This window comes from Ascidia mentula, chromosome 5 (genome assembly GCF_947561715.1).
Source record: "Ascidia mentula chromosome 5, kaAscMent1.1, whole genome shotgun sequence".
In the NCBI taxonomy this organism is placed as follows: domain Eukaryota; kingdom Metazoa; phylum Chordata; class Ascidiacea; order Phlebobranchia; family Ascidiidae; genus Ascidia; species Ascidia mentula.
In genome coordinates, this window is record NC_138570.1 from 9,657,895 (window position 1) to 9,682,771 (window position 24,877).

Here is a 24,877-nt window from a genome sequence, read left to right on the forward strand (position 1 = left end):
TTGGGAAATTTGTGTCTGCACAACGGCTTTTGCAACGCATTAACAAAACCATACTTACCTACTCACTCAGCCACCAATGTCATAAATCACGTGACTTCATTATTCAACGAAGCGTTCCTTTTCTCAAAGAACTAGTTTGTCAACTGTATCGAGGGCATGGGTAATGGACAAGCTCTATCATATATAAAAAGACACCACGTTCTGACACCAGTCTGTGGAAATTGCTGTGCACGCGTAAACAGCACGCAACTTATAGATATATTGAAGTAACTGTAGCGGCCGTAATTTACTCAAAATCTGTGCAGCCTGGATCTGCACCGACCGCCGCACTAGGGGTTTCCTAATTTGTTTTGAACGCAACACTGCCTGGCTTTTCGGATACAAATTCCTCTTCGCTTGCACAACAGCATTGGTTCTCTGTTAAACGAACAGAAACGTGTCACAATCGGCAATAACACGCACATTCAATATGCCCGATAAACTTACACAAAGAAATATGTTTACATTAAGAAAGTCAACACCTCTTAACTCATACACAAATATTATCACGACATTTAACTAACACAATCTACACATTCAATTACGTACCAACTTGTTAGGAGTCCAGGACTGAATTACAGGCACTTTGACGAACTAAGACGTTTCAGCATTTCAATTACTTTAACTTTCATGTTTTTATAGCTACACATAAAACACTAATGTTAGAACAAAACAAATCCAAAAACTAAATTGGATCAACTATAAACTGCGAAAGAAACTGTAAAATGTGGTCAGCACAAGATTGCGACACTAATGACATCACACGCATTGTTACGTTTTTGGATTTCTAACCAATCATGGTAAGTGCCTTGTTACGCCATAGTCAATGAAGTCAGATCACTGACATGAACCAGAAACGGGGAATGAAAACACATACAAGTCATTACTCGCTGTAACAGTAACTTTTGCGAGCAGGAAATGCCTTTTTTGAACTTCGTCCTGGTGCGATGTCACAAGGTATCTGGGCAAGTCAGCATTCAGCAAGCCGCGATGTCAAAGGTCTCTGGGCAAGTCAGCAAGCCGCGATGTATGGGTGTCAATATTACGGGCAGTTGCATATGTTCATGTGTAGTAGTAAATGCGAAATTACGGACGGTTGTTATGTTTTTGTAGGTAGTATTGTAAAATTAACACGCACAACGAAAAAAGACCAAAGAAGGACAACTCAACGCACATTTAAATCAAACTCGAACTAAAAAAAGTCATTATGATGAGAAGAAGTTCCTGCAAAACCCCCAAAAATCCAATCAATGCACCATAGAAAGCATATCATGACGCCGCATTTCCTGATAAATACACAACAACTCTTTTAACCGATTCTGGGAATCATTCTCAATTCTGTTGAAATCGATGTGACGGTTTTTAATAGCCGGGTCGCTTTCATGCTATACGGGTAAGTGTCATTAAAGATATTTTTTCCACACCGGGAAAACCAAGGATATCCTGGCCACAAATCCTGATCAGGTTTTCTTCTTGGTATATGGGTCGGGCGCTTGACTAATGCTGCCAATCACCCGCCCTATTCAAGATACTTTAACATGAAATATTTATCATGAGACTCACACCCACCTTGCACGTTCCCTTCAAACCACTGTGCAACCAACTATGTTTTCTATAGTTCTGTACTGTGACATTTGTTGTCTGAGTGACCAAAAAATAAGCGGGACATACTGGTCGATGACCGGGACGCCAGATGAAGGTGCAGACATCTGCATACTCATATTGCTGTCGCTGGCATAAATAAATTTGCAGTATAATCTTATCGGTAGGTGCAGATTAGACCAACCAGAAAAGAATTTTAGCTCAACAACAAAGCCCACAACAACTTGTTTTATTCTCTAGTTTGTCAGAAGTAAAAAAATACACCACAGAATATTTTGTTTCAAAAACTTTGTTTTGTTTGTATTTGATGTACTGATTTTTTATGTATTCACTCAAGCAGAAAGTGCCATTACATGGTTGGCTGCTTTTTGGTGTGGACCTTATGCGTGCGGAGGAATTCATCTGGTGCTGCTACTGTTGTATTTTGCTTTACTTGCAGTTGTAATTTGAAAGTAACTACGTTTTCTCTACAAACCTTGCGACCAGGTGCTCCTGAGCATTCCATTCCCAAGCATGTTGACGTCAATGTTAAAAGAGCATCGCGTGAAACAGTATGCCCATAAACAATCACAAGACAGGCGACGTCAGGATGCAACATCAGCTCTGTTTAAGTTCAACGAGGGCGTCATGAAATCCATAAATAGTGGGTAAGTATAGCTGTACATTTTACGTTTCAACAGCAACAAAATTGTTTTTAGGGTTTCGGCATCATATGTGAACCAATGTGCTCTTGATTCTGAAATGAAGCAACTTCAAGTACAAGCAGCACACTTTACAAAAATCACAAATCGATGGACAAGTGAATTAAATGCATTTCAGACAGCATTAAAGGTGAATTTTAATTTTTTTATATGGCACAGAAGGAGCATAGATATCTTGTTTATTTGTCAATACTCAACTACTTTCTTTATAGGAACTGGGTGATGTGGAAAATTGGGCAACAAGCATAGAAGATGATTTAAAAGCTGTTGCTAATTCATTGGAATATCTTCACTCACATAGTGGTACAATTTCCACTTCCGGCAGTAAATCCTGACTGTTTGGAACATGTTTTAGCGTAAAGTGCAATATATTTTTGTTGGGCATTCTGACCAATTTTATGATTGTTTCATAAAACCACTTTTTCTGTTTAAGAAAAGAAGTTGTATCAAAAACCATAACCACTAATTGAACTAAATAAATTGTTGTATTGGGTTGGTCATTTTTTTGTTTATTTGAAAGAACTTTTCCCACCCTTTGTTATATGATAGGTGTAAAAAAAAGAATTGTCATTTCAGATCTTTGTTTTAAGTTCTATGTGTATGTAATAAATTTATTTTATTTGTGATTTTCTTGCGTTTTTACTGTTTATGCGTTTGATGCATTATTGTTGACAAAACCCTGAGGAAGTCTCGCCGAATGGCAGACGAAACGTCGGTTTCAATTAAACGCTTTAGAAACTAAGTGCCAGAAGAGCAATTCTAATTAATAATAAATTTATGTTTTCATGAGGATGCATTTAACTGATAATATGCATGCTGCATTGTGAAGTTATGCTTCATTATGTAATGATAAAAAAACAGTTGCTGGTAAGCATGGACTGGACTTTTTATACAGATGGCTTTTATTGTCAATAATCTCTACTGTATGGCTTGGCCTTTGTCCTGAAATTCCAGTTCATCCAAAATGTTTTGTTCAACATCCCATTTCAGTGGAACTAACATTGCATTTAAACATATCATGGGCTGCTCAGCATTTATCCAGCAATAATTTTTTATGCAATTGTGCAAAGGAGAAATGGGGCTAATATTTAACTAAAATTGACTGTGTATGTATGTGATCTACTATTTTGCAAAATCCATCTACCTTTTTCACTTTTCTGTCAAAACAAAATAAAACCAGGAGGTAAATTATGCCTCAATCGGTTGTAATAGCTTGCTGTGTTCTCATTACTCTTCGAAGTTGTTCCTGTCGGTGAAAGACGTTCCACTGCATGGTCTTTGCAAGTTATAGTGTAGCGGATGAATTTTTTGCTGTCATACTTTATATTCAATGACAATCGGTAAGCTACCAATAGTAACATTCTCCTACTCTGTCCGGCGAGATTCTTGCAACAAAAAGACGCTAAATGCAACAAATTCCAAAATAAAGCAAATTCGGAAATTGTCCTACATTCGATTTGGTTGCCCCGTTGGTTCATGAAAGCCACAACTTTATCTAACACAGAGTCCGTCTCCTCTTGTGGAAGTTGGGCAATTGGTTAAATGTTTGCTTCAAATGCACTTAAAAAAGATTGGAAAACTGGGTACGGATTCGAATCAAGTTCTTCAGGAATCCCAACTGTTCATCTTTAGATCAAGAGCCTTGGCTGATGCCGCGCCGATAATCGATCAACGCTTTTGATCTGACAGGTGTTATCTTTCGACAACAAGCACCGTCGTCTCGCCATATCGCGAATAATGTGGCATATTACGTAACAATAGCGAAAACGACGCTACAACATACACAAAATATTCAGATTTTTTCTATGCAATTGGTCGTAATAATAAGATGTTTTTATAACGCTTGGTAGTTTCAGAATATTTTTTCATCAAATGAAAACATAAAATATAGTTCAAACATTATTTTAAAATGTTCACATTTGGTTAATTCTACTGGTACATTCAAAGAAGTTAAAGTGCTTGACGCGTTTCCCGCCATTCGATGTGATGTTTCGATTTCCATTGAAAAGAGAGGTATGAGGCAAGACTGCAGAGTTTGACAAGAATTTGTTTATGTTATCGTTACTGACATTTAAATGCGATTAACATGGGTACATACAAAAAGTGCCATATTTATTTCTTACAAGCTATCATGAACAATGGGTCGTTTACACAGACCGAATGTCAAAGAACTTGCGAAGAATGTTGCCGCTTGTCTGATGTGGATTTTGCCGGCGACATACAGGATTTTATCCGAGTTATCAATGACAAGATCCATGTTTATCACTTAAAAATACGAAAGGGTAAAAGAGAGGACACAGGTGAAATAATGTATGTACTGGCAAGCCAAGTTGAAAGTGACTTGAATCGTCTAGTGGTTGGGGGCGATTTCACCCGAGTGGAACTGGAGTTTTTTCGACGAATCGTCGAGTCAATTGTTCATGCCAACACTCCCCCTGATGTAGGAACTATTTCTTCTGTTGATGTGCTAAACTTGGCCGATTCACTAAATCCTAAAATGTCAAAGGCTGATGGCAAAAAACTTTTATCTAGATGCATAGATGATGGTTGGTTTTTTGACCAAAACGGAATTATATCCATGACACCAAGAACGATCATTGAGCTTGAGCTTTACATGGCTGGGGCTTTTCAAGGTTTGCTTCATGATTGTCAAATGTGCAGTACAGCTGTGTTTCAAGGAAAATCATGCATGAACTGTTCTGTGAGGATGCACAACTTCTGTGCGAATCGATACTTTGCTGGCAAGAATGATCCTAAATGTTCAGCATGTGGAGCAATATGGAATATTGATGGCTTGTCACCTGGTAATAATCATGAGGAACATTCTGATGATCTTTCAAGTCACAGAAAATCAAGAAAAAGGGCTCGTTTACGTTAATGACATTTTCTTATGATATTTTTTTTTTCAAACTACAAGTACTTTTGTGTGATTTACTGTATATACATTTTACTCACCGTCCTTTCTTTTGTTCAGTTTAGGAGTAGTAAATTTTCACTAATTCTAAAGGATGCAGTTTGGAGGCACTCCCAAACAAGGCATTCGCCGCCGAAACAGGCGATTAATGCTCAGCTCTGATATAAGGTTGGTTCATGGATAATGATGATGATCAGGTTATATCTTCATCCTTGTTTGTTTTAAGTTTGGAATCTTATCCCCATGGATTAATGATGTACAATGACCCACCAACAATGAACATAACATTACAGGACTTTGAGATGTTTGCATTTGAAAGAGTTAAAGGTAAATGTTTTAGCATGTAAAACACTAACAACAAACAAACGTACTTATTTCCTTTAAAGTTTTGCACTATTTGGATTCCCTGTCCATATCCGCTGTCAAAAATAGCCAAGCCTACAATGACAAACTTACTGAATTTTTGAGGAAGAATTATCCTGGTTTTCTTAAAACGGTAATGTTATTTTTAGGCATGGTCAAGCATATTAGAAAATGCATTTTTGTGTGATAGACTGTCACTGGCACAGAAGCAAGTGTTGCAGAGTTGGAGTGGAGAAAGCGAGATCACATTTCTCACTTCATTTTGAGACTGGCTTACTGTAGATCGTGAGTGCTTCTGTCACTTGTGTTAAAAGAAGACACTATAATTATGTACCACCTGTTGCATTCAATCAGTTCACTGTTTTTTAAGGGAAGAACTAAGAAGATGGTTTTTGGAAAAGGAATTAGACCTTTTTAAGTTTCGATTTCTGCGGGAAGGAATGAGCAGTGTGCAGGAATTTTTACAAATCAACAAACTCTTTTACATGCCGGTATGTTCATTTACCGTGGTTAGTTTTGACTTTAATACACTGTCTATTCCACTACAATTCATGAAATTCTCTGTTTACACACTCCATTTTAATACCCCATATTAAGCATTAGTCCACTGCAGATTTTTTTTTTATTGTTTTGCAGATTTCAGAGGAAGAGAAACAAAGATTCTCTTCAAGCCTCAGTAAAATATCCTGTGAAATGAGTGAAGCAGTCGTGGAAAAAAGTAGCTTCTACAGAGTCCCTTTTGAGGAAGTGTTGAATCTTGTCAGTAGCAGGAGGGTGTTTTTGTTCGAGGTATGTGAAAGTGTCTACTTTACACATTGCTTGTATTCATTGTTTTGCTTTGCAGGGTGATGCATTTGTTCCCCAAAAGGAATTTTTGTCAATAATCAGCACGCAATTCCGTGAACATTTGTCAAAAGCGCTCACTGTAAGTTTGCTGAAAGTAATTTTTGTTCACGATTAATTTTGTTGACATATGCTATCATTCTGGTTTGTCAGCTTACAGCCCGGTCACTGCCACATCTGGAAGAAGACGATCGTTTGCTTCCAATCTTGCGATCATTTAATCAAAATGCACTCTCCACTGCTTATGACCCAAAAAGAAATGAAGGAAATGTTTCCATATCAGATTTAGACGAGGTAATCAAACCAACCATATTTCTGTTTATTTTTATTTATCAATAATATAAGCTGTGTATAATATTTTTTTGTGTGATACATTTGATTGTGAGGTTTGAGAATTTGTCCCGAAACAGTTTCTTGCAAACTAACACAGTTGTTTTGTAGGATGTTTAATTAAAAAAAATTTTTTAAATTTTATAATTTTTTAAATATCCTTTGCCTGAGAAACTGGCATATTTTGTATGGTGTTTAAATCCACCCTAAACACATTGAAAGCAGTGCTTGTGGTAGACAGGTCGTATATGTCTGTGTTGTTTCAAAAAAAAATTGATAATATGGATGTGCCGGACCGAAAACGAATATTCGGATTGGGCTGACCAGCAGGTGTTTTTCAATATTTGTCCAAATATCAACACTGAATCCGAATATTGACTTCGAATTCTACATTTATTATGTTTTACTGAAATTTTAACATCAATACTAGGAATTGCAAATTGTTGTTTGGTTTACACACAAAAATGACAAAAAAGAGGGAAACACTGGCAAATAAAGGCATCAGAATAAAATTATGTTGCAATAGTAAAAATATATACTGTGCATGTGTATTTTTATGACCAATATGTAAATTTAGGAATTGTTTGGTTTCGGCCGAATACTAGGTTTAGGAATCCGAATCTATTCTGTTTTGGCACATCACTAACTGTTAACAATCAACTAAGCCGAGAATTGTGGAAAAAGGCAAAACGTTGATAAACCATCAAATCCGCGTACCAGAAGGCCCAATTTGCACACCTTCGTGTGTGCCTGTTTTCAAACCGATTTTTGCGTAGTTGTCGGATTAACGTCATTATTACAATTTATCTTGGCAGATGTCCACCATATCGTACCCTCTATGTATGAGGGAGGTGCACAGAGCACTGAAAGACACCCACCACCTTCGACATTGGGGACGAATGCAATACGGCTTGTTTCTAAAGGGAATTGGCGTCACCCTTGAAGATTCCCTGAAATTTTGGAGACAAGAAATGGGGAAGGGGATTGGGGTGGACAAAGTAACGTTGTGTTAACTTATTTTAAAAAATGATTAAATGCCAGAAAATTGGTTATAAGGTTGCAGACAAGGTATTTTTTGTTTTATTTTGCGTTAATAAACGAGTCCCAAGATTAATTATATATTTCGTTTAAAGAATAGACACAACGTACGATGATTTTTTAGTTTGACAAGGAACACGCATACAATATCCGCCATAACTACGGCAAGGAGGGAAAAAGAACCAACTACACACCGTACAGTTGTATGACCATTATTACCAAAAATCCACCCGCTGCACAGGATCACCACGGTAATTATCTTTGTACAATCTGCAAAAACCATGAAAACCAAAAAAAATTACGGAAATGCTTTTATGGCGCTCGTTTGAAGTAGCTGAACCAGTTTTTCTCAACCAAAAAATGTCAACAGTTACGTAGGATCCCAGATATTGCATTGCACAACCTTGCATATTAGCCTCTTCCCTTTGTGTATAGGTTGCCCATTTAAGCATACGTCACCGGATCTGCTGCGTCAAAAGTTACGCAGTTACAAAACGCCGTCAGAAGCTGTGGATCAAATCATCGAGCTTGTTAAGGCTCAGCATTTTCAAATAGCTTGTCAAAAGTACTTTGAAGCCACGCATAAGGTCTGTATGTATTGGGTGTAACCAATTTGACAGTTGATACTAACATAAAAGGCTTTACTTGCAGATTGAAGACTCGTCATTCCAGGTTACTCATCCCAACCACTACTTCGATGAAAGTCAGCGAATACTTAAAGGTATAAATATGTCTTCGTTTTGTTTAATAACCAACTTGTCCTGCGCACGCAAAGATTTTTCTCAAGTACGGTTGTAGACAATTTTTAAAAAGCTTGACTCATCAACTTAATGTGTTCCGGTTTGCATTAAATAAAACATTGTATCAAGAGTAATATTATCGAAATAATAGCTGATCAACGAATTTGCTGCAATTATGTAGCCCACATTAGTTCACACCCTAAATCATTATTTTTTGCAGAAAAGGCCAAAAATGTGTTTTATAGTGTATAGTGTCCGTCACACGAATCAAACGAAATGCGATAAACTTTCCGTGTGTTCCTCAGGTGAAAAGTCAGACAGAGCTCGGCCTTCCAGGGAGAAATCCGACGCTGGTTTCACACCTAGTTGGTCGACCCCTCTGCAGAAACTCGATGAATCTGCCTCTGTGGCAAAGAAACCTAAAAACGACTTCGACGACAGCGAACTTGACCAAATGCTTCTAGAATATTCCGAGCAAACCGCATAACTATAACATGAACAGTTGCGTAATTCGATTCATTTTGCCGAACACGCTCTTCTCCCAAAAACAGATACAGTAATTGGGATTTTCAGCATTTGAAGTCACAATGCAGTTCATTCAACAATATTGCCACTCGATTGACTTTATCAAACTGTTTGGACCGTTACACTAACCGATTATAATAAGTGGCAGCAAAGTAATCCCAAAATACTTGCAAAAGGTAAAATAAAATGTTATTCAAATGTATGTATAAAACATAAGGTTTGATATATGCCCCGAATTAACCAAGCGTTTTTTTGCCATTGAAATATAATTTTGCGGGTCATAAATATAACACACTTATTATCACAATTGTGTTGTAAAGCGAACACTATCGTTGTAATAAATGGGGGAATTTATGAAACTTACGGGAAAGTTGACTGACCAAAGATTTGTTTGGGGAAATGGTTACTACTATCAGCAGTATGTAGCCTCTTTGTCTCCCTGTGTAAAGACAATTTGTTTACCTCCCCCGTAAAAGCTTTCGTCAGTACACTTGGGAAAGACCATGTGATGATTATATCCAGGAAAAACAGTCAATAGACCAAGAACACTTGCGACATAGAAAATATTTTGTTCGATTGCTTGTTTAAATACTGGACAAGAACGCGCCGACATGGGCTTGATAATAAAGCTTTCTTGGAAATACTATGACATCAGGGTTGTCGCACATCCTAGGCTAGAAGATTGAGCAACGTTTGAAAGAATTATACGCATGACTGGTTAATAGGTCAGACAAAAACAGGTTTACGCCGAATCAAATTTCTTTCTGCCCAGACAAAAAAAATAACATTGTTTTAATTAAATTGGCTTGTACATATTACATAAAATTTTATCTAATACGCTTAAAAGTACTTTATTTGAATATGAAAAACTGTCTATATTTTGATATGTTAGTTACAATACAGCACAAAAATATTTGACACGCCGTATATAAAGCAGCCATCAGCTGATCAGACCACGTGATAGCAATGTGCTCTTGTCAATAATAACAAAGAACTCATGCCCTTCACGACAGATCATTTGTGCGACAGCATGTACGGCAGACGGAGTAGAAGTATTTAGTGAAAATATAAAGAACTTTATAATAGTTATTTCAGATACCTTAGTTATTCTGGGCAATTATAGGTTATATTATGTTGTTTTACACTTTTTTTTAATATTTAGCATCGTGGATTTTGAGCAAGATGTTCCCTTTAACCTGCATGCTACTTTTCTTTACACACATGAAGTATTCAGGCAAACTACGCTTGCATAGCTATTTCATCATATAGTAGCAAACTACATAGCACATTTTAATTATGGCTGTTACTTAACAAGTAACATATTATTATGACGAAATAATTTTCGCAAATGTCGGTAGTAAGTTGGCGATTTCCGGAAGACGCAATTGACATTTCTACTTTTTGTTTTGGGATTGTACAAGTTATATGCTCGCATGTTGTTACTTGGTTTTGTCGTTCTGTAGATACGTAAGCAAACATATTTCTACGCTAAACGAAGACCTATATTTTTACTATGCCCTTTCTCGGCCAAGATTGGAGGTCGCCAGGTTTACAATGGGACAAAGTCGGATCATCAAGATGGGAAATTACGGAGAAAAACTTGGGTGTAACCGTGGAAACTATACCAAGGTTAGATGTCACATTAGGACTTCCTAACGGGCCCACTTTCTTTGTTACTTACGAGCACGTGATAGTTAATGCATATTACATAAATAGCATCGTGACGTCAGTAAAGTGACCAACACGATGTAAAGAACTTAAATGCGATCACGTGCTGTACTTTAGTTGTTGCATCAGCTGTTAAATGTTCGTGACAAAACCAATCTGCTTATGGACAATAATGTCGGGACCGTAAACGAACATATGCTGTAACATGGGTAGCAACATTGCAGACCCCGCAGTGTTCGGGTTCCTTTTCCTTTCGAAAACATCACCGATAAAAGTGGCGAGAACATGATCTAGATAAATCGACGAGAGCTTTGCGCAACGTTGCGTAACTTTGACTTTAAAATTCTGTACCATATTAGTGAAAAGTGAATTGCTGCGCTTGGGGCAAAACATTCCGTTGCCTTAACATGGGCAAAATTCGTGGCATACGTACCTTTTCCGTTGCGTTTGTTTCGAACTTGTACCGCCCTTCTTCCTTAGGTCGATTTGTTCACAGTAATTTCCTTGTTGCAGAAATCATGTGAAGAAAATTATTGAAGCCTTTCTTCGACAAACTCAAACAACCAAAAACAAAAACTCGTACACAAGCTTAACTTCAGCACCAAGTTAGTATCTTCTGAGTTATAGTATATATAAACATGATACCTCACCTATAGTGATGTCACAATGCACATGGCAGCATTTATGTTTGTGACACATGATTTCACGTTGACATTAAACAAAAGCTACCCCAACCCACAATTTACATTTTATTTGTCTGGTTTTCAGTTTCAAAATGCAGTGTCCGCGAAAATATGCCCTGGCTCCAGATTGGACTTCAGGGAACCCGTGAGGTTAGTTAAATCTGAATTTCCAGTTATCTTTCATTTTTTAACTTTCAAGCCTTTTGTTCATATAGTGCCATGGTTACACTACATTGGGAGAGCTCATAAGAAGGCTTGATTTTACTGGTGGTGCTTCACTGCCATACAGATTTCCTTATATTCTGCAAGTCACACACCTGCTGGTAAAATATGAAATGTCAACACTTAGTGCTACTGCTCAACAGCATCTGTTTCTTATGGTAGAAGTTCTTCTGTCACAAGGTAGCTAAAATCAAATGCTGCATTGAAGACTTAACAATTGGAACAAATTTATTATGTTTTTTTTTGTAGTGATGGCCACCCAGCGTGGTATTAGACAAATGGGATACATTCTCGAAACACTGATGACAGTCTTGCAAAAGCAATCAAAAAAGAGGATGATCAGTTCCAAAGCTACATGGTTCAAGAAATTGGAAATTGTCAGAAAATGGCGAAGTCAGTTGAAGCAAATTGAAGTGCCACATGTAACTATTTTTTTTATATTTGAATGTTGTTTTGTTTCCTACCAACAATTATTTGCCGCCTACAGCGAATGGACAGTCAAGCAACTTTGAGTGACATGCCAGTTGAAGTGCAATCAGCAATTGTTTCCTGTTTAACGGATTATGAAGATTTGAAAAGCCTTTCATGTGTGAATAAAACACTACATGAAATCTGTGAAAATCCAAATGTGTGGAAGGACCTGTGCTTTGTTAACTTTAAAAAGGTACTTTTACAAGGGAATTATAGCTACATGCAAAAATGTCAGAATGAGAAAAGCATTTTTTGTGTAGGCACAGATTTTGAAAGCACAAATTGATGTTGAAACTAAGGTTGAATCCAACAAGACTGATTTAAAACAAAATAATTTGAATCCTAACAATGTTTTTTATTGGAAAAAAGTCCATGCACAGCTTCGGAGGTAAGAATTGGAATGGTAATTATAAATAAATTTTGGACAATTGCTGTTGTAAAACCGAACATCTTCTTAGAAAGTGCAACATTAAAGAAGAATCATATGTTGATCCATTGTTGTTCTGTCGTCAATGCAGTATTTTATATTGGAAGGTTGGTATCTTGTTTCATCCTTGAATAATTTATCAATACAACTCATTGTACTTTAAATTTCTTTCAACCTGTACGCACTTTTTCCTTTTTGTATGGTATCTTACTTGTAACCTTCACTCAGGAAACTGGACACCCATGCATTAAAGAAAGAAAAGATTTGGTTCCAGACATAGTGGAGCTCTCACCCCAACAACTTGTTACTTTCTTTGAAATGCGGTAGAGGGATACATGCTCGTATTTCATTTTATGTTGTAAATTGCTGCTGTTATTAATTGCATTTGTTGTTGATGGATGATAAATATGGGACAAAATTTATCAGAAAAGGTCATGAAAGATCCATCAAAGATAATGGATTGGTCTAGAAATATTATCTTACACCACACAACCCAAATTGCTTTTGCACAATTGTTCAATGAACACAGCAAATATAGATATTTGCACAAACAAATACTTTTTAAATCAGAAGTAAATATAAATGCATATATTTGACCAGCAGGTTTGGTCCGATTTATTGCCAGAAATTGTCAATTTTTTTGTCTTTGTATAAATTTTAACTGTGCAAACAATTGGTGCAAATGCTACTTCTGTTGCCATTTTTTACAGTTCTATGTTTTTGATGTTCTATTTCTGTTTTTGATATTGCTGTTGAAGCTCTGCATACCATGTCTTCTGTTCAAAAATCGGGAAATGCCTTCTTCGCAAAAATAATTTTTGTATTTAAAGCCGTCTCTATTAGCAGTGACCGTATAATTGTGCTTCTTGTGAATAAAATTTGACCTAAGCATGGTGTGTACAGCATATACACATATATAACTCTGCTGGTATAATGGTTTATTGTTCAGAATGGCATTTATATGTCAAAATCACACAAGCCTTATATTCAAAGAAAATTGAAGTGAAAATAATACAAGGTTTAATAAAAAGGCTTATCTCTGCATAAAATAGGCAATGTGCATCACAAACAAGTGTGTGTTGAATGCAGCAAGTAGCATAGGAAACCTATATGCACAATTAAACAAAGCAAATCTGTTGGATTTGGTCAGACTATCACATGATTAAAAGCTAATCATATGAAATTGAAATATGGCTGTTCTAAAAAAACGTATAAATCAACAGACACTCGGTATCCACTTTTAAAACATGAATACTATTTGATAAGGAAACACCAATTCCCATAACTTTATAGTTGAGTTTGCACATCCTGCACGTGCCAATAGTACGTTAAAGATTAAGCAAACGACACATAAAAAACACTGCATGCACAAGACAAAAAAACAGATATCGCTCTCCGAGTAGTCAACCGGCATCACAGTAAAATAGAAAATTCAAAATGAAGGGCTTCGAATGGGTGGTAAGGTGATGTTGGAATAATCATGATGGTGTGCATACAGTGTACGCAAGTGAACTGCAGTGCAGCAAATTGAGGGATTGTTGCATGACCATAGCACTTAGTCGCATTTTGTTTCCACAACACTTACTTGCTTACCAATAAAAAGATCGACACAAAAACACAAGCAGATTATCCAGCATTAATAGGAGCAGTAGAATCAGAAAGTTTCACTGAGCGGTGACAAACAAAACCAAATAAGAAATTCCATACAAAAACGAGTATGGGATGGTAACTATGATATAGTAACATGGAACAAACGCAAACAAGTCATGTATTAATATGGACTAAATGGTAAAAAAGTAAGGAGTTTTGCAGCAGTGCTTAGAGTTAACTTACTGCATTTTTAGAAGCACAGGTAAGCCATGGCAAGCAGCGGCATGTGGAAATTATCACTATCAAGGTAAACCTATGTTTTATGTAAGAATCAAACCTATCTTTAGAAAGCATTAGTTTAACTAAACGACTGAAATATAAAACAGAAAACACAGTACTGCCATCTAATACAGTTTTTGTTGCTCAAAAAATTTTTATAATTTGAATGCTAGTATTTTATCAGCAGTTGTATTAAACACATAACTTTAAAAATGAGAACTGGCCTTTTCTATGCGCTAGAATTATTTTTCTTCTTTTTCTTTGAAAACCAATTGGTACAAGCAAATAGCAATTTATGAGGGAATGCATACATGCTATAGAAATAATTTTACAACAGTGCCTACTGCAAAAGCTAATCATGGAGCAATTATTCCTTTCAGTAACAAGTTTGTGCAACAGTTGTATGCTGAAGGCTGGTAATTAATAGACAGAAATGTAAAGTGAGCATTGACTGTTTTTGATTTTCAACCAAAAAGACTGGAATTAAAAAAAATATTTATAAATAATCACATACTGTTCACACACACTTAGTTAGTTACTGCCAAAACTTCAAAGTAAAATTAACATGTGCAGAATTGTCCAATGAAGAGCAAGAGGTTTTTGTTTCCATTCCCCTTCATGGCCTTGGATGTACTGTCTTGAAGAATTAAAAAATGAAAATGCTCTCCATGCAGTCATTGTCGTCACCAACAAGGCAACGTGCATCTAGAAATGACCAAAAAGAGTTAACATTAAAACTGTGAGAAACCTTTTGAAATCTTGTAAAATGCTTAGGGATAAGTTTCCACACAGTAATTTACTTGCTATGCTTTTCTTGAAACAATCCTTAAAATGCAAAACTGTATTTATTGCAATACTTGCATATATTGTGACAGGACCTTAAAGCCACACAAAAATATCTTCAACCCACTAAAATATATGTATGTCATGTTTATGATTGAATTTAGGAAATGTTTCTGCTTATGGCAAAATAGCAAATTCACTGCAAAGAATAGTAGAGCTATTTTCCACTAAAGCAATACAGTGCAAATAATGCTTCCAACAGGTTTTCCAACCTAGTATACATATTCAGTTATGTAGCGTTTGGTTAACCCAGTATATACTGTGATGTCATGTTGACACAATTCCAATTATGCGTGGAGGAAGTTCCACAACATCTTAAAACTTAAACAAATACTTCTAGATATTTGCATTTGGATGAAGAACAAAAAAAAACAAGACATTCTTGTATTCTTAGGTATTTCAGATTGTTTTTATCTTTTATATATTTTTTGACTGTGTTTATGTCTGGAGTTCTTGCAGTGTTACATCACAGCTCTAGTTACGAGAATTTGAAAAATGGGAAATTAAATTTGAAACACAGTTTTGCGTTAATACATGACATCAGATAGGAAAGAAGTTATTGTATACAAACAACTGTGCATCTTTATGTTAATAACACATTAATAACACAAGTGCCTCTGAGCGGACATAGACAACATAATAAACCATGAGTCATCATAACACTACACACTATCCAAATATGGCAAGTGCATGAAGTCATGCCAAGACAGTAGAGTGCACAATGCATATAAGATGTTGCCTATAAGTGGAAATGCAAAAATCACCATTGTAACCTGTTCAGCCCTCCAACATTTTATGAATGGCCTTTGGAGTTGATTCATCATTGAGATGTTTTGTGGTATAGCGCAGAGCGTTAAGCAGTGTTTTCACCTTGACTTTTCCATTTTGGTCCTTCAAAACTTTGATAGACCCCTTGATCTGAAATCAAATACTCTCAGTTAAATCATGTACTATTTTGCAGAGCGGAGTACGCCACAAAGCAGGTTTAGCAAACCACCCTGCAACCAGGAAATTATTAACACACATGCGGGATTGGATCCATCCCTCACACTTGGTCCACATCCATTCACTGCTTATACAGGCAGTTTCCTGAGACAGGTTGATGTTAGGCTATGTGAGACATAACAGTCTCAACCTATTGCTTGCGAAAAGTTGCGTGCTGGGTACTCTTAAGACAGCGAATTGCCTTGTAGCACCACACAGAACAAAAATTCTGCCAAATCACATTATTTTGAGTAAATAGTGCATATAAATGTCATAACTTTTCTGCTACCTTGCTGTAATGTGTGGTCAATTTAAAAATCCTTGCACAGCACTGTACTGGCAATAAATAATTTAGACAAACCAAACAAGGTCATGTCTCTAAGGCATTATTTAAACAGCATGCATTGCTGCCAAGTAAGCTGTTTTTAACCTTGCATTCATTAATAATGCATAAGGTACAGTTCAGAGTATTATCACAAATAACCAAAGACGTTAACAACATATTTCTTACAACTGCTAATAAAACTTACATCAATTCTGGATCCCTTTGCAAAGGCACCTTCTTTGTGGACATGGTCGTACAGGATTATCACCCCAACCATCACTCGGACACAAAATGAGACAGTATCTGCACCCATCTGGAATCTTGAGTCATCACTGCATAGACAATATACTGTTTTGTGGCGTTACAACAGTAAAACCAGACATGTGCATACAAATATGTCAGATAATAATACGAGAATTTGTTTTGCAATAAACAGCAAGATAACTGTCTGCTTAACAAATACATTAAATAATTTTGAAACCTAAAAGTCATTCATCTAGATTTCCCCAATCAGACCACAGAACTGAGAGTAAGTGTATCAGTTTAGCAGTTAAAGAGAAACTAGACTTACGGGTTTTCAAGCATAACTTTGCAAATGTTGGCCATTGTGCTCAAAACGTCAGTTGCTCTTTCTGTCTCTACGTCAGCATTCTAAACACACATAAATTACTTCTCAATTTCTGTTGTCAGGAAAAAATGAATTCATTCAGATATTAACAATCCTATATAGTGAAAGTGTTATACCTCTTGTACAAATCTAGTTGTGGCATCACTGAGAGTTTTTAGCATTGGTGTTGCCTCGGCATAAAAGAGAGACATCTCATTTGCCATTTCTGTGGAAATACACTTTCCTTCATCATAATCTATCCCAGTTGCAGCTGAATTCATCCCTCTCCGTGACATAGTACGTCGAAAATAAGAAAAATCATTTTGTATTGCTGGGTTGTTCATCTGCAGTATAATCAGAAAATAAACATACTATATCTTTATGTACAGTGAGGAATGTTGTGCTCAAACCTTGAGGTCATCAAACTTTAGGGTAAAATGCATTATTTCTGCAAACTGTTTTGCCAATGCTTGCTTTGTTTCAAGGTGCTGTAAAGGCGATAGTGGTTGGCAAGTTAATGCTCGCAAAAGTTCTTGAACACACTTTTCTAAAATATAAAATAAAATGAAAATTAAAGACAAGAAAACAATTAACATACAATCAAGAAATTAATGTCAATGTTTATACATTATACAGACATCAATATTGCATGTTTTGAAATTTGGCATGGGCTTTGCAAGACAACATACTTACGTAAATGTTTGGAAAACTCATAGAATTCTTTGAGTTGCTTTACAAGAGGTATAATGGCATGCCATGTGTCAGCTTGTTTTTCCTGATTGGATGGGTTTGAAATAGCCTGCCAACAAAAGTTTACGAGGGTTTTTACGCCACTACATAAAGTAGGTCTGTACGAAACTTGTGATTGTGCAGAAACAGAAAGTGGTTTCCAGTTGAATTTATGCAACAGTTTTAGCAAACAAAAAAGCAAAAGGAAACTAATCACTAGTGTTTGAACACTTACAATTCGAATTTCTTCCCCAGCACCCTTGTAGCTTTTCAACTCTGTTATTATTCCAGGTGCAAAAGACAACACATGAGCTACCCCATCATAAACACCCTTTTCTTCATCAGATGGACGTGCATCTAAGTGCAATAACATACACAAATTTTTCACTGTTTCAATGCAAACATCTCTGCTTTGTTTTTGGTGACACTTGTATTACTATATAGTTTCAAATTGAACTGAGTTGGTGATGGGCGTTTTTATTAGGTGCTATTTGGCGATACAAATAACTAAACCTGGTTTGCTGAGAAATAATACCCTTTGGGGAAGTGTATGCACAATGCCTTTATTTCCTGGTTTTACTCTGTGGCCATTTTGGTGACAGCTCACCAGGATACGGTAACAAAGTACATAACAGGAAATCTAAACTTGGTAAAAAGCCATTTACACATCCTGCACTGAAAACATAAAACTTTTTGTGTTGTTGCTATTTCCTTGCTCACCCTGGCACAGGTAATTAAATTGGATTATAAAACAATATATACTATTTATCCTTACATATTTTTCTAATATTTAATGCACAATTTATGGGCTCTTTACACGGACACAATGGCATTGAGGCAAACGTAAAAAGAGCATTTATTATTTTAATGAAACTGTGTTATTTGTGGTTAGGATCGGTGTATACCAAATACCATCACATTTTTGGTTTGTTATTATAAATGTAAGTAAGGCTCACATTAAAACAATCAACCCGTATGTCAAGCAATTGAACATGGTGTAAGTACATTGTGCTTTAAATTTAAACAGGTTTATTATTTAACAATCATCAGTAAACCAGACATAGAATCTACACACCTGAATTTGACCACAGCAAATTTTGTTGTGAAAACAATTGGATAGGCATAGGATAATGTAAATGTTCAAAATTACAATGTATGCTCTTTATTAATACGTCACATTTACATCATGTTTGTTAAAATGTTAATACTGCAAGCAATTGTACCACAAACAGTCTGACCAAATTGGACAGTTTATAATTTGCTGAGAGGATTTTTTCAACGAATGTTAATTGTGTGGATTTTGCAGAGACAAACTGATGTTTTTTGTGTGTTAATGCATTAGCTGATTGTTTTTGCGTGGATTGCTGATAAAATAGAAACAAATTTACGCAGCCTAATTAGTTAAATATCAATGACATTTAGATACCACAAACACAATATAATTTCTTACTCTCAAAATCCAGAAATATATCTTCAAGAGCTTCTTCTTTGCATTGCAACACCCGCAGTAAGTTTCCCATTCCTTTGTCTATTTAACACAAAGAATTATAGTTAAGTTTTAAAATAAAATAAATTAGATTTGTGCACAAATTTACAACATAAAAAAATACAAAAGTAATACCTTAGATGCATTTTACCATTCAATTTTGTCACACACGTTTTGAAGCAAAATAATAATTATACCTACTAATATGCATATTTGAATAGTATCCATAAAAAAAATAAACCAAAAAAGTAAAACTAACCTTCTGATAATAAACTTGATATCAGTAAACCACAATAAATTACTCCCTAATCTACTTTTGCTAGCCTAAAATGTCATTATGGGACACATATCCTGAACAAACCTAAACACTGCTCACATAAAAATAATATTCATCAGTGAACACTAAGTAATAGTACTATACAATACAAATTATCATAAGCGTATAAGCTGCGTTCAGCCTATTCCAAAGCATAATATTAGTTACTGCAGTTGTTTCATCCACTCAATAGCGCGGCAGGTGGTGAGAGCTGTGCTTGCGGGAATTGCAGGAAGTAGTGGCAAATAAGCATAAAATCATTTTCATTGTTTACCAATAAACACACCAATTGCAATATTGACAGGAACTTATTGTTCTACATTCAAATGGTTTGCAAAAGTACACAAATTTAAATTATAAGCTTAATCTCGGTTTTACAACATGAAAATCATGCACACAGTGGTTGTAAAACCCCACCCCAACCCTGTGGAAGTTTTTGACGTCAATTAATATTGCGTTTTTTTGTGTGCGACAAGCACAATTTCAAATAAATGCCAGAGCTGAATCGCCCCTATCGATATCGATTCGCTCATGCAAATGTTGTTATTTTGATAAAAAGAGCGCCACCTTCAGGAATATTTATATGTACGCAATTTAAGCACGTGTTTTGGGCTTTGGCTCCCTGTCCCTGCAGATTCATGTATTCAGGGTTTTGACGTCGCGTCGTCTATGGGTCTGACGTCACAATGTTGCAATTAAAGATTAGCAGAATTCACAGGAATTCTTCAATTTAAATTCAAAAAAAAGTTATTGTACCTGCTGGATAGGACACAGCAAGGATTTGTAGAGCCGCCTGGAAGATCTTGTGAACTATGGGGGCATAAACAAGCTGCTTTTTTAGTTAAATTTTTCACCACACACGGTACAGGATAACTCTCAATATAATATGTCCCACGGGTTAAATTTGCAAGGCAACAGCACATATGCATATGTTCCAACTGAACTGTAAAATTTAAGCCCATGCATGACTGATTCGATACATTGTGGCAGAGAACCACAAGATGGACATTTCCCTCCGACAAAACTTACTTTGATAGAAATACAGATATTAAGCAAGCACTTTGTGTCTACATTACTATGTACTTTTACACATATTTTGTTTTGCTAGAACTTTTCTTACTTTATTAAGTTCATTAATTAGTGTTTATTAAATTACATTATGTCCAAACCCATTCTTGGTTATTGGGATATCCGGGGCTTGGCAGAACCAATTAGATTGTTGTTTGAATACTTGGGAACAGAATATGAAGATAAAAGGTATGTTTGCAGTGATGGTCCACCTTATGATATCAGCTCATGGCTTGATGTAAAGCACAAACTTGGTTTGGACTTCCCAAACCTTCCTTATCTCATTGATGGAGACACCAAGTTAAGTGAAAGTTGGGCCATTTTGAAATATGTGGCTCGCAAATATGGCTTGGGTCCGGCAGAGGAAAACAAACATTTATGTGATATGACTGAAGGTGTAGTTGGAGATGTGAGAAAGTCCTTCATTTCCATTTGTTATGGAAATTATGATATGGAGGCTGACAAGTTCTTCGAAAACTTGCCATTGAAGCTAAATCTTTTTGACAAGTATCTTGGTACACATACATGGCTTGGAGGTGATGCATTGAGTTATGTGGACTTTGCTTTTTGTGAGATTTTGGCCCACTTCCAATTGGCTCGAGCTTCTGTCTTGGAAAAACACGACAATGTTAAAAAGTACCTTGAAAACTTTGAGAGCTTGGAGAAGATTGCTGCTTATCGCAAATCTGACCGCTTCAAGCAATTCCCTGTCAACAACAAAATGGCGAAGTGGGGGTCCAAAGCACCCGAGTGTTAAAGGCCAAGGACATACACAGTACCTAATTTTTGTTAAAGATCAAAACCAAGACTAACTTTTTTGCATGTATATACATCAGATACACAGGCTGCTGTTAAATGGCGTTCCTTTTAAAAGTTCTGAATACCATTAACGTTGTATGGTTAAATGTTACTTTGTAAATAAATGAACAAGATATAAATAAAAAATTATTGACCATTTGTGTATGTTGTGTATTAAACATGGTTTTTTACTTGCAGTGAACATCTACATGTCAAAGCTAGTCATAGAATATAAGGTTAAAAAGTGGCTGACTGCACAAACCTGTATAGACTGATTCTGGTTGCAGTTGTATGCTTTAACTACAAAAAACAAACGTACAGCTATATTGCAGCCTGAAAGTGTAATATACAGACAGAATAAAATTAAATATTTGAACAATCAAAGTCATTTTGTTCAATCAAAGGGGTGGCCAATTGTTGTATAGATAATTAAAGCCAAAAAGTGTAGTTTGTCTTAAGCCCCACTCCACCTAGTGGTAGTTGACCTTTTTAAATTATTGTTTTTTTGTCCAAGCTGAACATACCAAAAATTTATGTTAAAGTTTTTTGCAAATAAAAGAGCTTTAAAGGGATATACACATATGTTGCTGACAGTGGCGCAACTAGCGGAATTTCAAGGGGACAGGCAACGACCACCGATATCATTTGTTTCAACTAAAACGACGCTTAAATAGGTCAAAACGTAAAAATAATAGTTCCATTGTGAGCCAGAAATTACATTTTTATGGAACAGTTCCATTATTAGAGGTATTGTTTTGTAACAATTACACTTTAGCACGCTTGAGCATATTTTCTCGCATGTCGTTCTTTCGACGTGTCTATATAGGTTACTATAGTATACTCTGCTTGACCAACTTTCGCGTCAGTTTCTTCTGTAACTACAACAGTTAGCCTCAATAACAATGTCTTCGTCCACCGAAGAAAATGAGAAAAATTACGTCATTTTTTGTGGTGACGTATGGAGTAAATCCTTGGTAACAATCGAAAGATTATCGCCGTTTAGTAAATGCGAATATGATTTGGCGCTGTACCAACATACGCAGACAACAAGGGGACCTGGCATGCCGACAAACCAGCCTCCCTAGTTACGCCCCTGGTTGCTGATAATCTGCATATTAGCACCATAAGCAAATGGAAAATGTGTAGAATTGGTATTGCTTGGCCTTGAATATTGTTTTTACACAGAGCGCTTACATATCTTTCAGCAACCCACAGTACAATCACACCTGTCTGTGCTGATGTGTGTGAAACCTTGTAGCTCCATTATTTCACATTAAAAATAGATTGCTGTGCTATGTTTTTTTGTCGACTTGCTTTGTAACATAATAACCCAAATCATTGTTCCTGCAAATCATTCATTTTAATTACCAGAAATTGTATTTTAAAAGCATTTATTTAAAAGTGTGCAATAAATTACATTATGTCCAAACCCATTCTTGGTTATTGGGACATTTGGGGTTTGGCAGAACCAATTAGAATGTTGTTTGAATACTTGGGAACAGAATATGAAGATAAAAGGTATGTTTGCAGTGATGGTCCACCTTATGATATCAGCTCATGGCTTGATGTAAAGCACAAACTTGGATTGGACTTCCCAAACCTTCCTTATCTCATTGATGGAGACACAAAGTTAAGTGAAAGTTGGGCCATTTTAAAATATGTGTCCTGCAAATATGGCCTGGGTTTGGCTGAAAAAAACAAACATTTATGTGATATGACTGAAGGTGTAATTGAAGATGTGAGAAAGTCCTTTGGTTCCATTTGTTATGGAAATTATGATGTGGAGGCTGACAAGTTTTTTGAAAACTTGCCATTGAAGCTAAATCTTTTTGACAAGTATCTTGGTACACATACATGGCTTGGAGGTGATGCTTTGAGTTATGTGGATTTTGCTTTCTGTGGGACTTTGGCCCCATTGCAATTGGCTCGAGCATCTGTCTTGGAAAAACACGACAATGTTAAAAAGTACCTTAAAAATTTTGAGAGCTTGGAGAAGATTGCTGCTTATCGCAAATCTGACCGCTTTAAGCAATGGCCAATCTGCAACAAAATGGCAAATTGGGGAGTAAAAGCACCCGAGTGTTAAAGGATAAGGACTTAAAAGGTCCCTTTGGATCTGAGGACCATTTAACCACCCCCTGGTTAGTCAATATTTTGGAAAAAAAGCAGCAAAAAATAGAATTGGATTTTGCAGAAAAATTAGTCATCAAAATTTAGTTGCTGAAAGTGCCGAAGAACTCCCCTACGGCTGTTTATACCCCCCTGTTGGTCATAAGATCTTCTAGGAGGCTTAACAATTCTATGGTCTGGACAGTCTCATCCAGAGCTAAGTTTTTTTTTCAACTTTGAGGAATATTTTGCCTCTATGTAAGTCACAAGGCCCATCAACGGTCATTGGGAAACAAGCGGAACAGTCACCAGAAGCATTACAGCAGAGGGCTTTGAAAACAGCACATTTTGCCTGTTAAAAAAAAAAAACTTATAACAGGCAAAATGTCAGTAAATAAAAGTTACTTTTTATTGTGCAAGAAGAACAGACTATTAAATTGAAATATATATATATATCAGAAACAACAGAAAAACAAATGGTTTTCTCCTATATAACTTGTCAAAAAGTCAAATACCAAGTCTTTGATGCCCTTAAGACTGTTGGGAAATTCCTACACAATTTTTTCTAATTTGCGGTGAAAGTTTTTGTTTGTGAAAATCTGGTGACTCCCTTGACAGAAGGTCACATTCTTGGGTCCATTGATTCCCAATTAGGAAACAAAGACATAATTTTTATTTTTGCATGACCATCATTACTGATAACGCAAATATAGACTGTTATTATGCTGCTATTGTTTCCAGAAGTTTCAATAGTGTTTTATATTTCCTTTTTACTTTCCTTTTGTTTTAATTTTTACCTGATCAGTTCATGTTTAAGTGTCTGACAAATGTTACCTTGTAAATAAATAAACCAGATAAATGTTGACACACTATATTTTTTATTAAACATGTTCAATGATAGAACCATGATTCAGTACTGTAGCCTACAAGAAAACTTTCATCATCTTATTTAAAAACAAAAAAAAATTAGAAAAGTGCTTTGTGAACAATAATACTTTTTTATTGCAAGGTTGTAATTTGAAAAGATCAAACATTGTTGTTTTCTACATTTAAGCGACTGTTACCATAGTTTCATCGACAAAAGTTTACAACTGATTTCTTTAAAATATTAGGAAAATACCAAGAAACAGAACAATGTATGCAATAAGTTTGTCAATAGTAAAGATTTAACACCAAT

At 35.9% G+C, this 24,877-nt stretch overlaps 6 protein-coding genes and 1 pseudogene across 9 annotated transcripts; 6 read left to right on the top strand and 1 right to left on the bottom strand.

Annotated features, from left to right (window-relative positions):
• Positions 1–2,019: 2,019 nt before the first annotated feature.
• LOC145903294 (biogenesis of lysosome-related organelles complex 1 subunit 1-like) lies at positions 2,020–3,481 on the top strand. The gene is made up of 3 exons (XM_082991370.1): positions 2,020–2,288; positions 2,340–2,472; positions 2,555–3,481. Exons 1-3 carry the CDS (start codon positions 2,155–2,157, stop codon positions 2,675–2,677), a joined length of 390 nt encoding a protein of 129 aa, XP_082847496.1. The 5' UTR covers positions 2,020–2,154; the 3' UTR covers positions 2,678–3,481.
• An 850-nt stretch (positions 3,482–4,331) lies between these two features.
• LOC145902083 (non-structural maintenance of chromosomes element 1 homolog) lies at positions 4,332–5,333 on the top strand. Of its 3 annotated transcripts, none has more exons than XM_082989939.1 (2): positions 4,332–4,642; positions 4,697–5,333. In XM_082989939.1, exons 1-2 carry the CDS (start codon positions 4,429–4,431, stop codon positions 5,218–5,220), a joined length of 738 nt encoding a protein of 245 aa, XP_082846065.1. In that variant the 5' UTR covers positions 4,332–4,428; the 3' UTR covers positions 5,221–5,333. The 3 variants fall into 3 exon arrangements, with proteins under 3 accessions (XP_082846065.1, XP_082846063.1, XP_082846064.1); XM_082989938.1 differs by having other exon boundaries at positions 4,370–4,432; positions 4,498–5,333; XM_082989937.1 differs by having other exon boundaries at positions 4,332–5,333.
• LOC145902081 (DNA primase large subunit-like) lies at positions 5,226–9,414 on the top strand. The gene is made up of 13 exons (XM_082989936.1): positions 5,226–5,424; positions 5,483–5,583; positions 5,643–5,752; positions 5,810–5,904; positions 5,990–6,110; positions 6,256–6,408; positions 6,464–6,544; positions 6,616–6,756; positions 7,608–7,790; positions 7,955–8,081; positions 8,266–8,417; positions 8,482–8,551; positions 8,876–9,414. The coding sequence occupies exons 1-13, from the start codon at positions 5,351–5,353 to the stop codon at positions 9,055–9,057; spliced, it is 1,590 nt and encodes a 529-aa protein (XP_082846062.1). The 5' UTR covers positions 5,226–5,350; the 3' UTR covers positions 9,058–9,414.
• A 1,148-nt stretch (positions 9,415–10,562) lies between these two features.
• LOC145901404 (F-box only protein 32-like) lies at positions 10,563–13,455 on the top strand. The gene is made up of 9 exons (XM_082989074.1): positions 10,563–10,724; positions 11,277–11,368; positions 11,532–11,596; positions 11,662–11,848; positions 11,918–12,090; positions 12,156–12,332; positions 12,400–12,527; positions 12,598–12,673; positions 12,795–13,455. The coding sequence occupies exons 1-9, from the start codon at positions 10,609–10,611 to the stop codon at positions 12,891–12,893; spliced, it is 1,113 nt and encodes a 370-aa protein (XP_082845200.1). The 5' UTR covers positions 10,563–10,608; the 3' UTR covers positions 12,894–13,455.
• A 40-nt stretch (positions 13,456–13,495) lies between these two features.
• LOC145901405 (CYFIP-related Rac1 interactor B-like) lies at positions 13,496–19,793 on the bottom strand. Of its 2 annotated transcripts, none has more exons than XM_082989076.1 (10): positions 19,669–19,793; positions 19,374–19,451; positions 18,159–18,280; positions 17,888–17,993; positions 17,605–17,741; positions 17,332–17,538; positions 17,159–17,238; positions 16,793–16,919; positions 16,052–16,196; positions 13,496–15,140 (listed from the first exon to the last, which is right to left on the bottom strand). In XM_082989076.1, the coding sequence occupies exons 2-9, from the start codon at positions 19,441–19,443 to the stop codon at positions 16,056–16,058; spliced, it is 990 nt and encodes a 329-aa protein (XP_082845202.1). In that variant the 5' UTR covers positions 19,444–19,451; positions 19,669–19,793; the 3' UTR covers positions 13,496–15,140; positions 16,052–16,055. The 2 variants fall into 2 exon arrangements, with proteins under 2 accessions (XP_082845202.1, XP_082845201.1); XM_082989075.1 differs by having other exon boundaries at positions 16,043–16,196.
• A 1,044-nt stretch (positions 19,794–20,837) lies between these two features.
• LOC145902219 (glutathione S-transferase Mu 5-like) lies at positions 20,838–21,566 on the top strand. The gene has a single exon (XM_082990099.1). The coding sequence runs from the start codon at positions 20,885–20,887 to the stop codon at positions 21,548–21,550; it is 666 nt and encodes a 221-aa protein (XP_082846225.1). The 5' UTR covers positions 20,838–20,884; the 3' UTR covers positions 21,551–21,566.
• A 1,090-nt stretch (positions 21,567–22,656) lies between these two features.
• On the top strand, positions 22,657–24,559 carry LOC145902401 (glutathione S-transferase Mu 5 pseudogene; annotated as a pseudogene).
• The last annotated feature ends 318 nt before the right edge of the window (positions 24,560–24,877 follow it).

Excerpts from the sequence above, each read along its gene's own strand:
- LOC145901404 (XM_082989074.1), top strand. The coding sequence starts at position 10,609 with ATGCCCTTTCTCGGCCAAGATTGGAGGTCGCCAGGTTTACAATGGGAC. Across the intron at positions 11,597-11,661 it reads GACTTCAGGGAACCCGTGAG|TGCCATGGTTACACTACATT; the intron begins GTTAGTTAAATC and ends TTGTTCATATAG. Across the intron at positions 11,849-11,917 it reads AGAAGTTCTTCTGTCACAAG|TGATGGCCACCCAGCGTGGT; the intron begins GTAGCTAAAATC and ends TTTTTTTTGTAG.
- LOC145902219 (XM_082990099.1), top strand. The coding sequence starts at position 20,885 with ATGTCCAAACCCATTCTTGGTTATTGGGATATCCGGGGCTTGGCAGAA.
- LOC145903294 (XM_082991370.1), top strand. The coding sequence starts at position 2,155 with ATGTTGACGTCAATGTTAAAAGAGCATCGCGTGAAACAGTATGCCCAT. Across the intron at positions 2,289-2,339 it reads ATGAAATCCATAAATAGTGG|GGTTTCGGCATCATATGTGA; the intron begins GTAAGTATAGCT and ends AATTGTTTTTAG. Across the intron at positions 2,473-2,554 it reads CATTTCAGACAGCATTAAAG|GAACTGGGTGATGTGGAAAA; the intron begins GTGAATTTTAAT and ends CTTTCTTTATAG.
- LOC145902081 (XM_082989936.1), top strand. The coding sequence starts at position 5,351 with ATGCAGTTTGGAGGCACTCCCAAACAAGGCATTCGCCGCCGAAACAGG. Across the intron at positions 8,082-8,265 it reads CGCTGCACAGGATCACCACG|GTTGCCCATTTAAGCATACG; the intron begins GTAATTATCTTT and ends CTTTGTGTATAG. Across the intron at positions 8,552-8,875 it reads AAGTCAGCGAATACTTAAAG|GTGAAAAGTCAGACAGAGCT; the intron begins GTATAAATATGT and ends TGTGTTCCTCAG.
- LOC145901405 (XM_082989076.1), bottom strand. The coding sequence starts at position 19,443 with ATGGGAAACTTACTGCGGGTGTTGCAATGCAAAGAAGAAGCTCTTGAA. Across the intron at positions 17,742-17,887 it reads TGAGTTTTCCAAACATTTAC|AAAAGTGTGTTCAAGAACTT; the intron begins GTAAGTATGTTG and ends TTTATATTTTAG. Across the intron at positions 16,920-17,158 it reads AAAGTTATGCTTGAAAACCC|TGATGACTCAAGATTCCAGA; the intron begins GTAAGTCTAGTT and ends TTGTCTATGCAG.
- LOC145902083 (XM_082989937.1), top strand. The coding sequence starts at position 4,429 with ATGGGTACATACAAAAAGTGCCATATTTATTTCTTACAAGCTATCATG.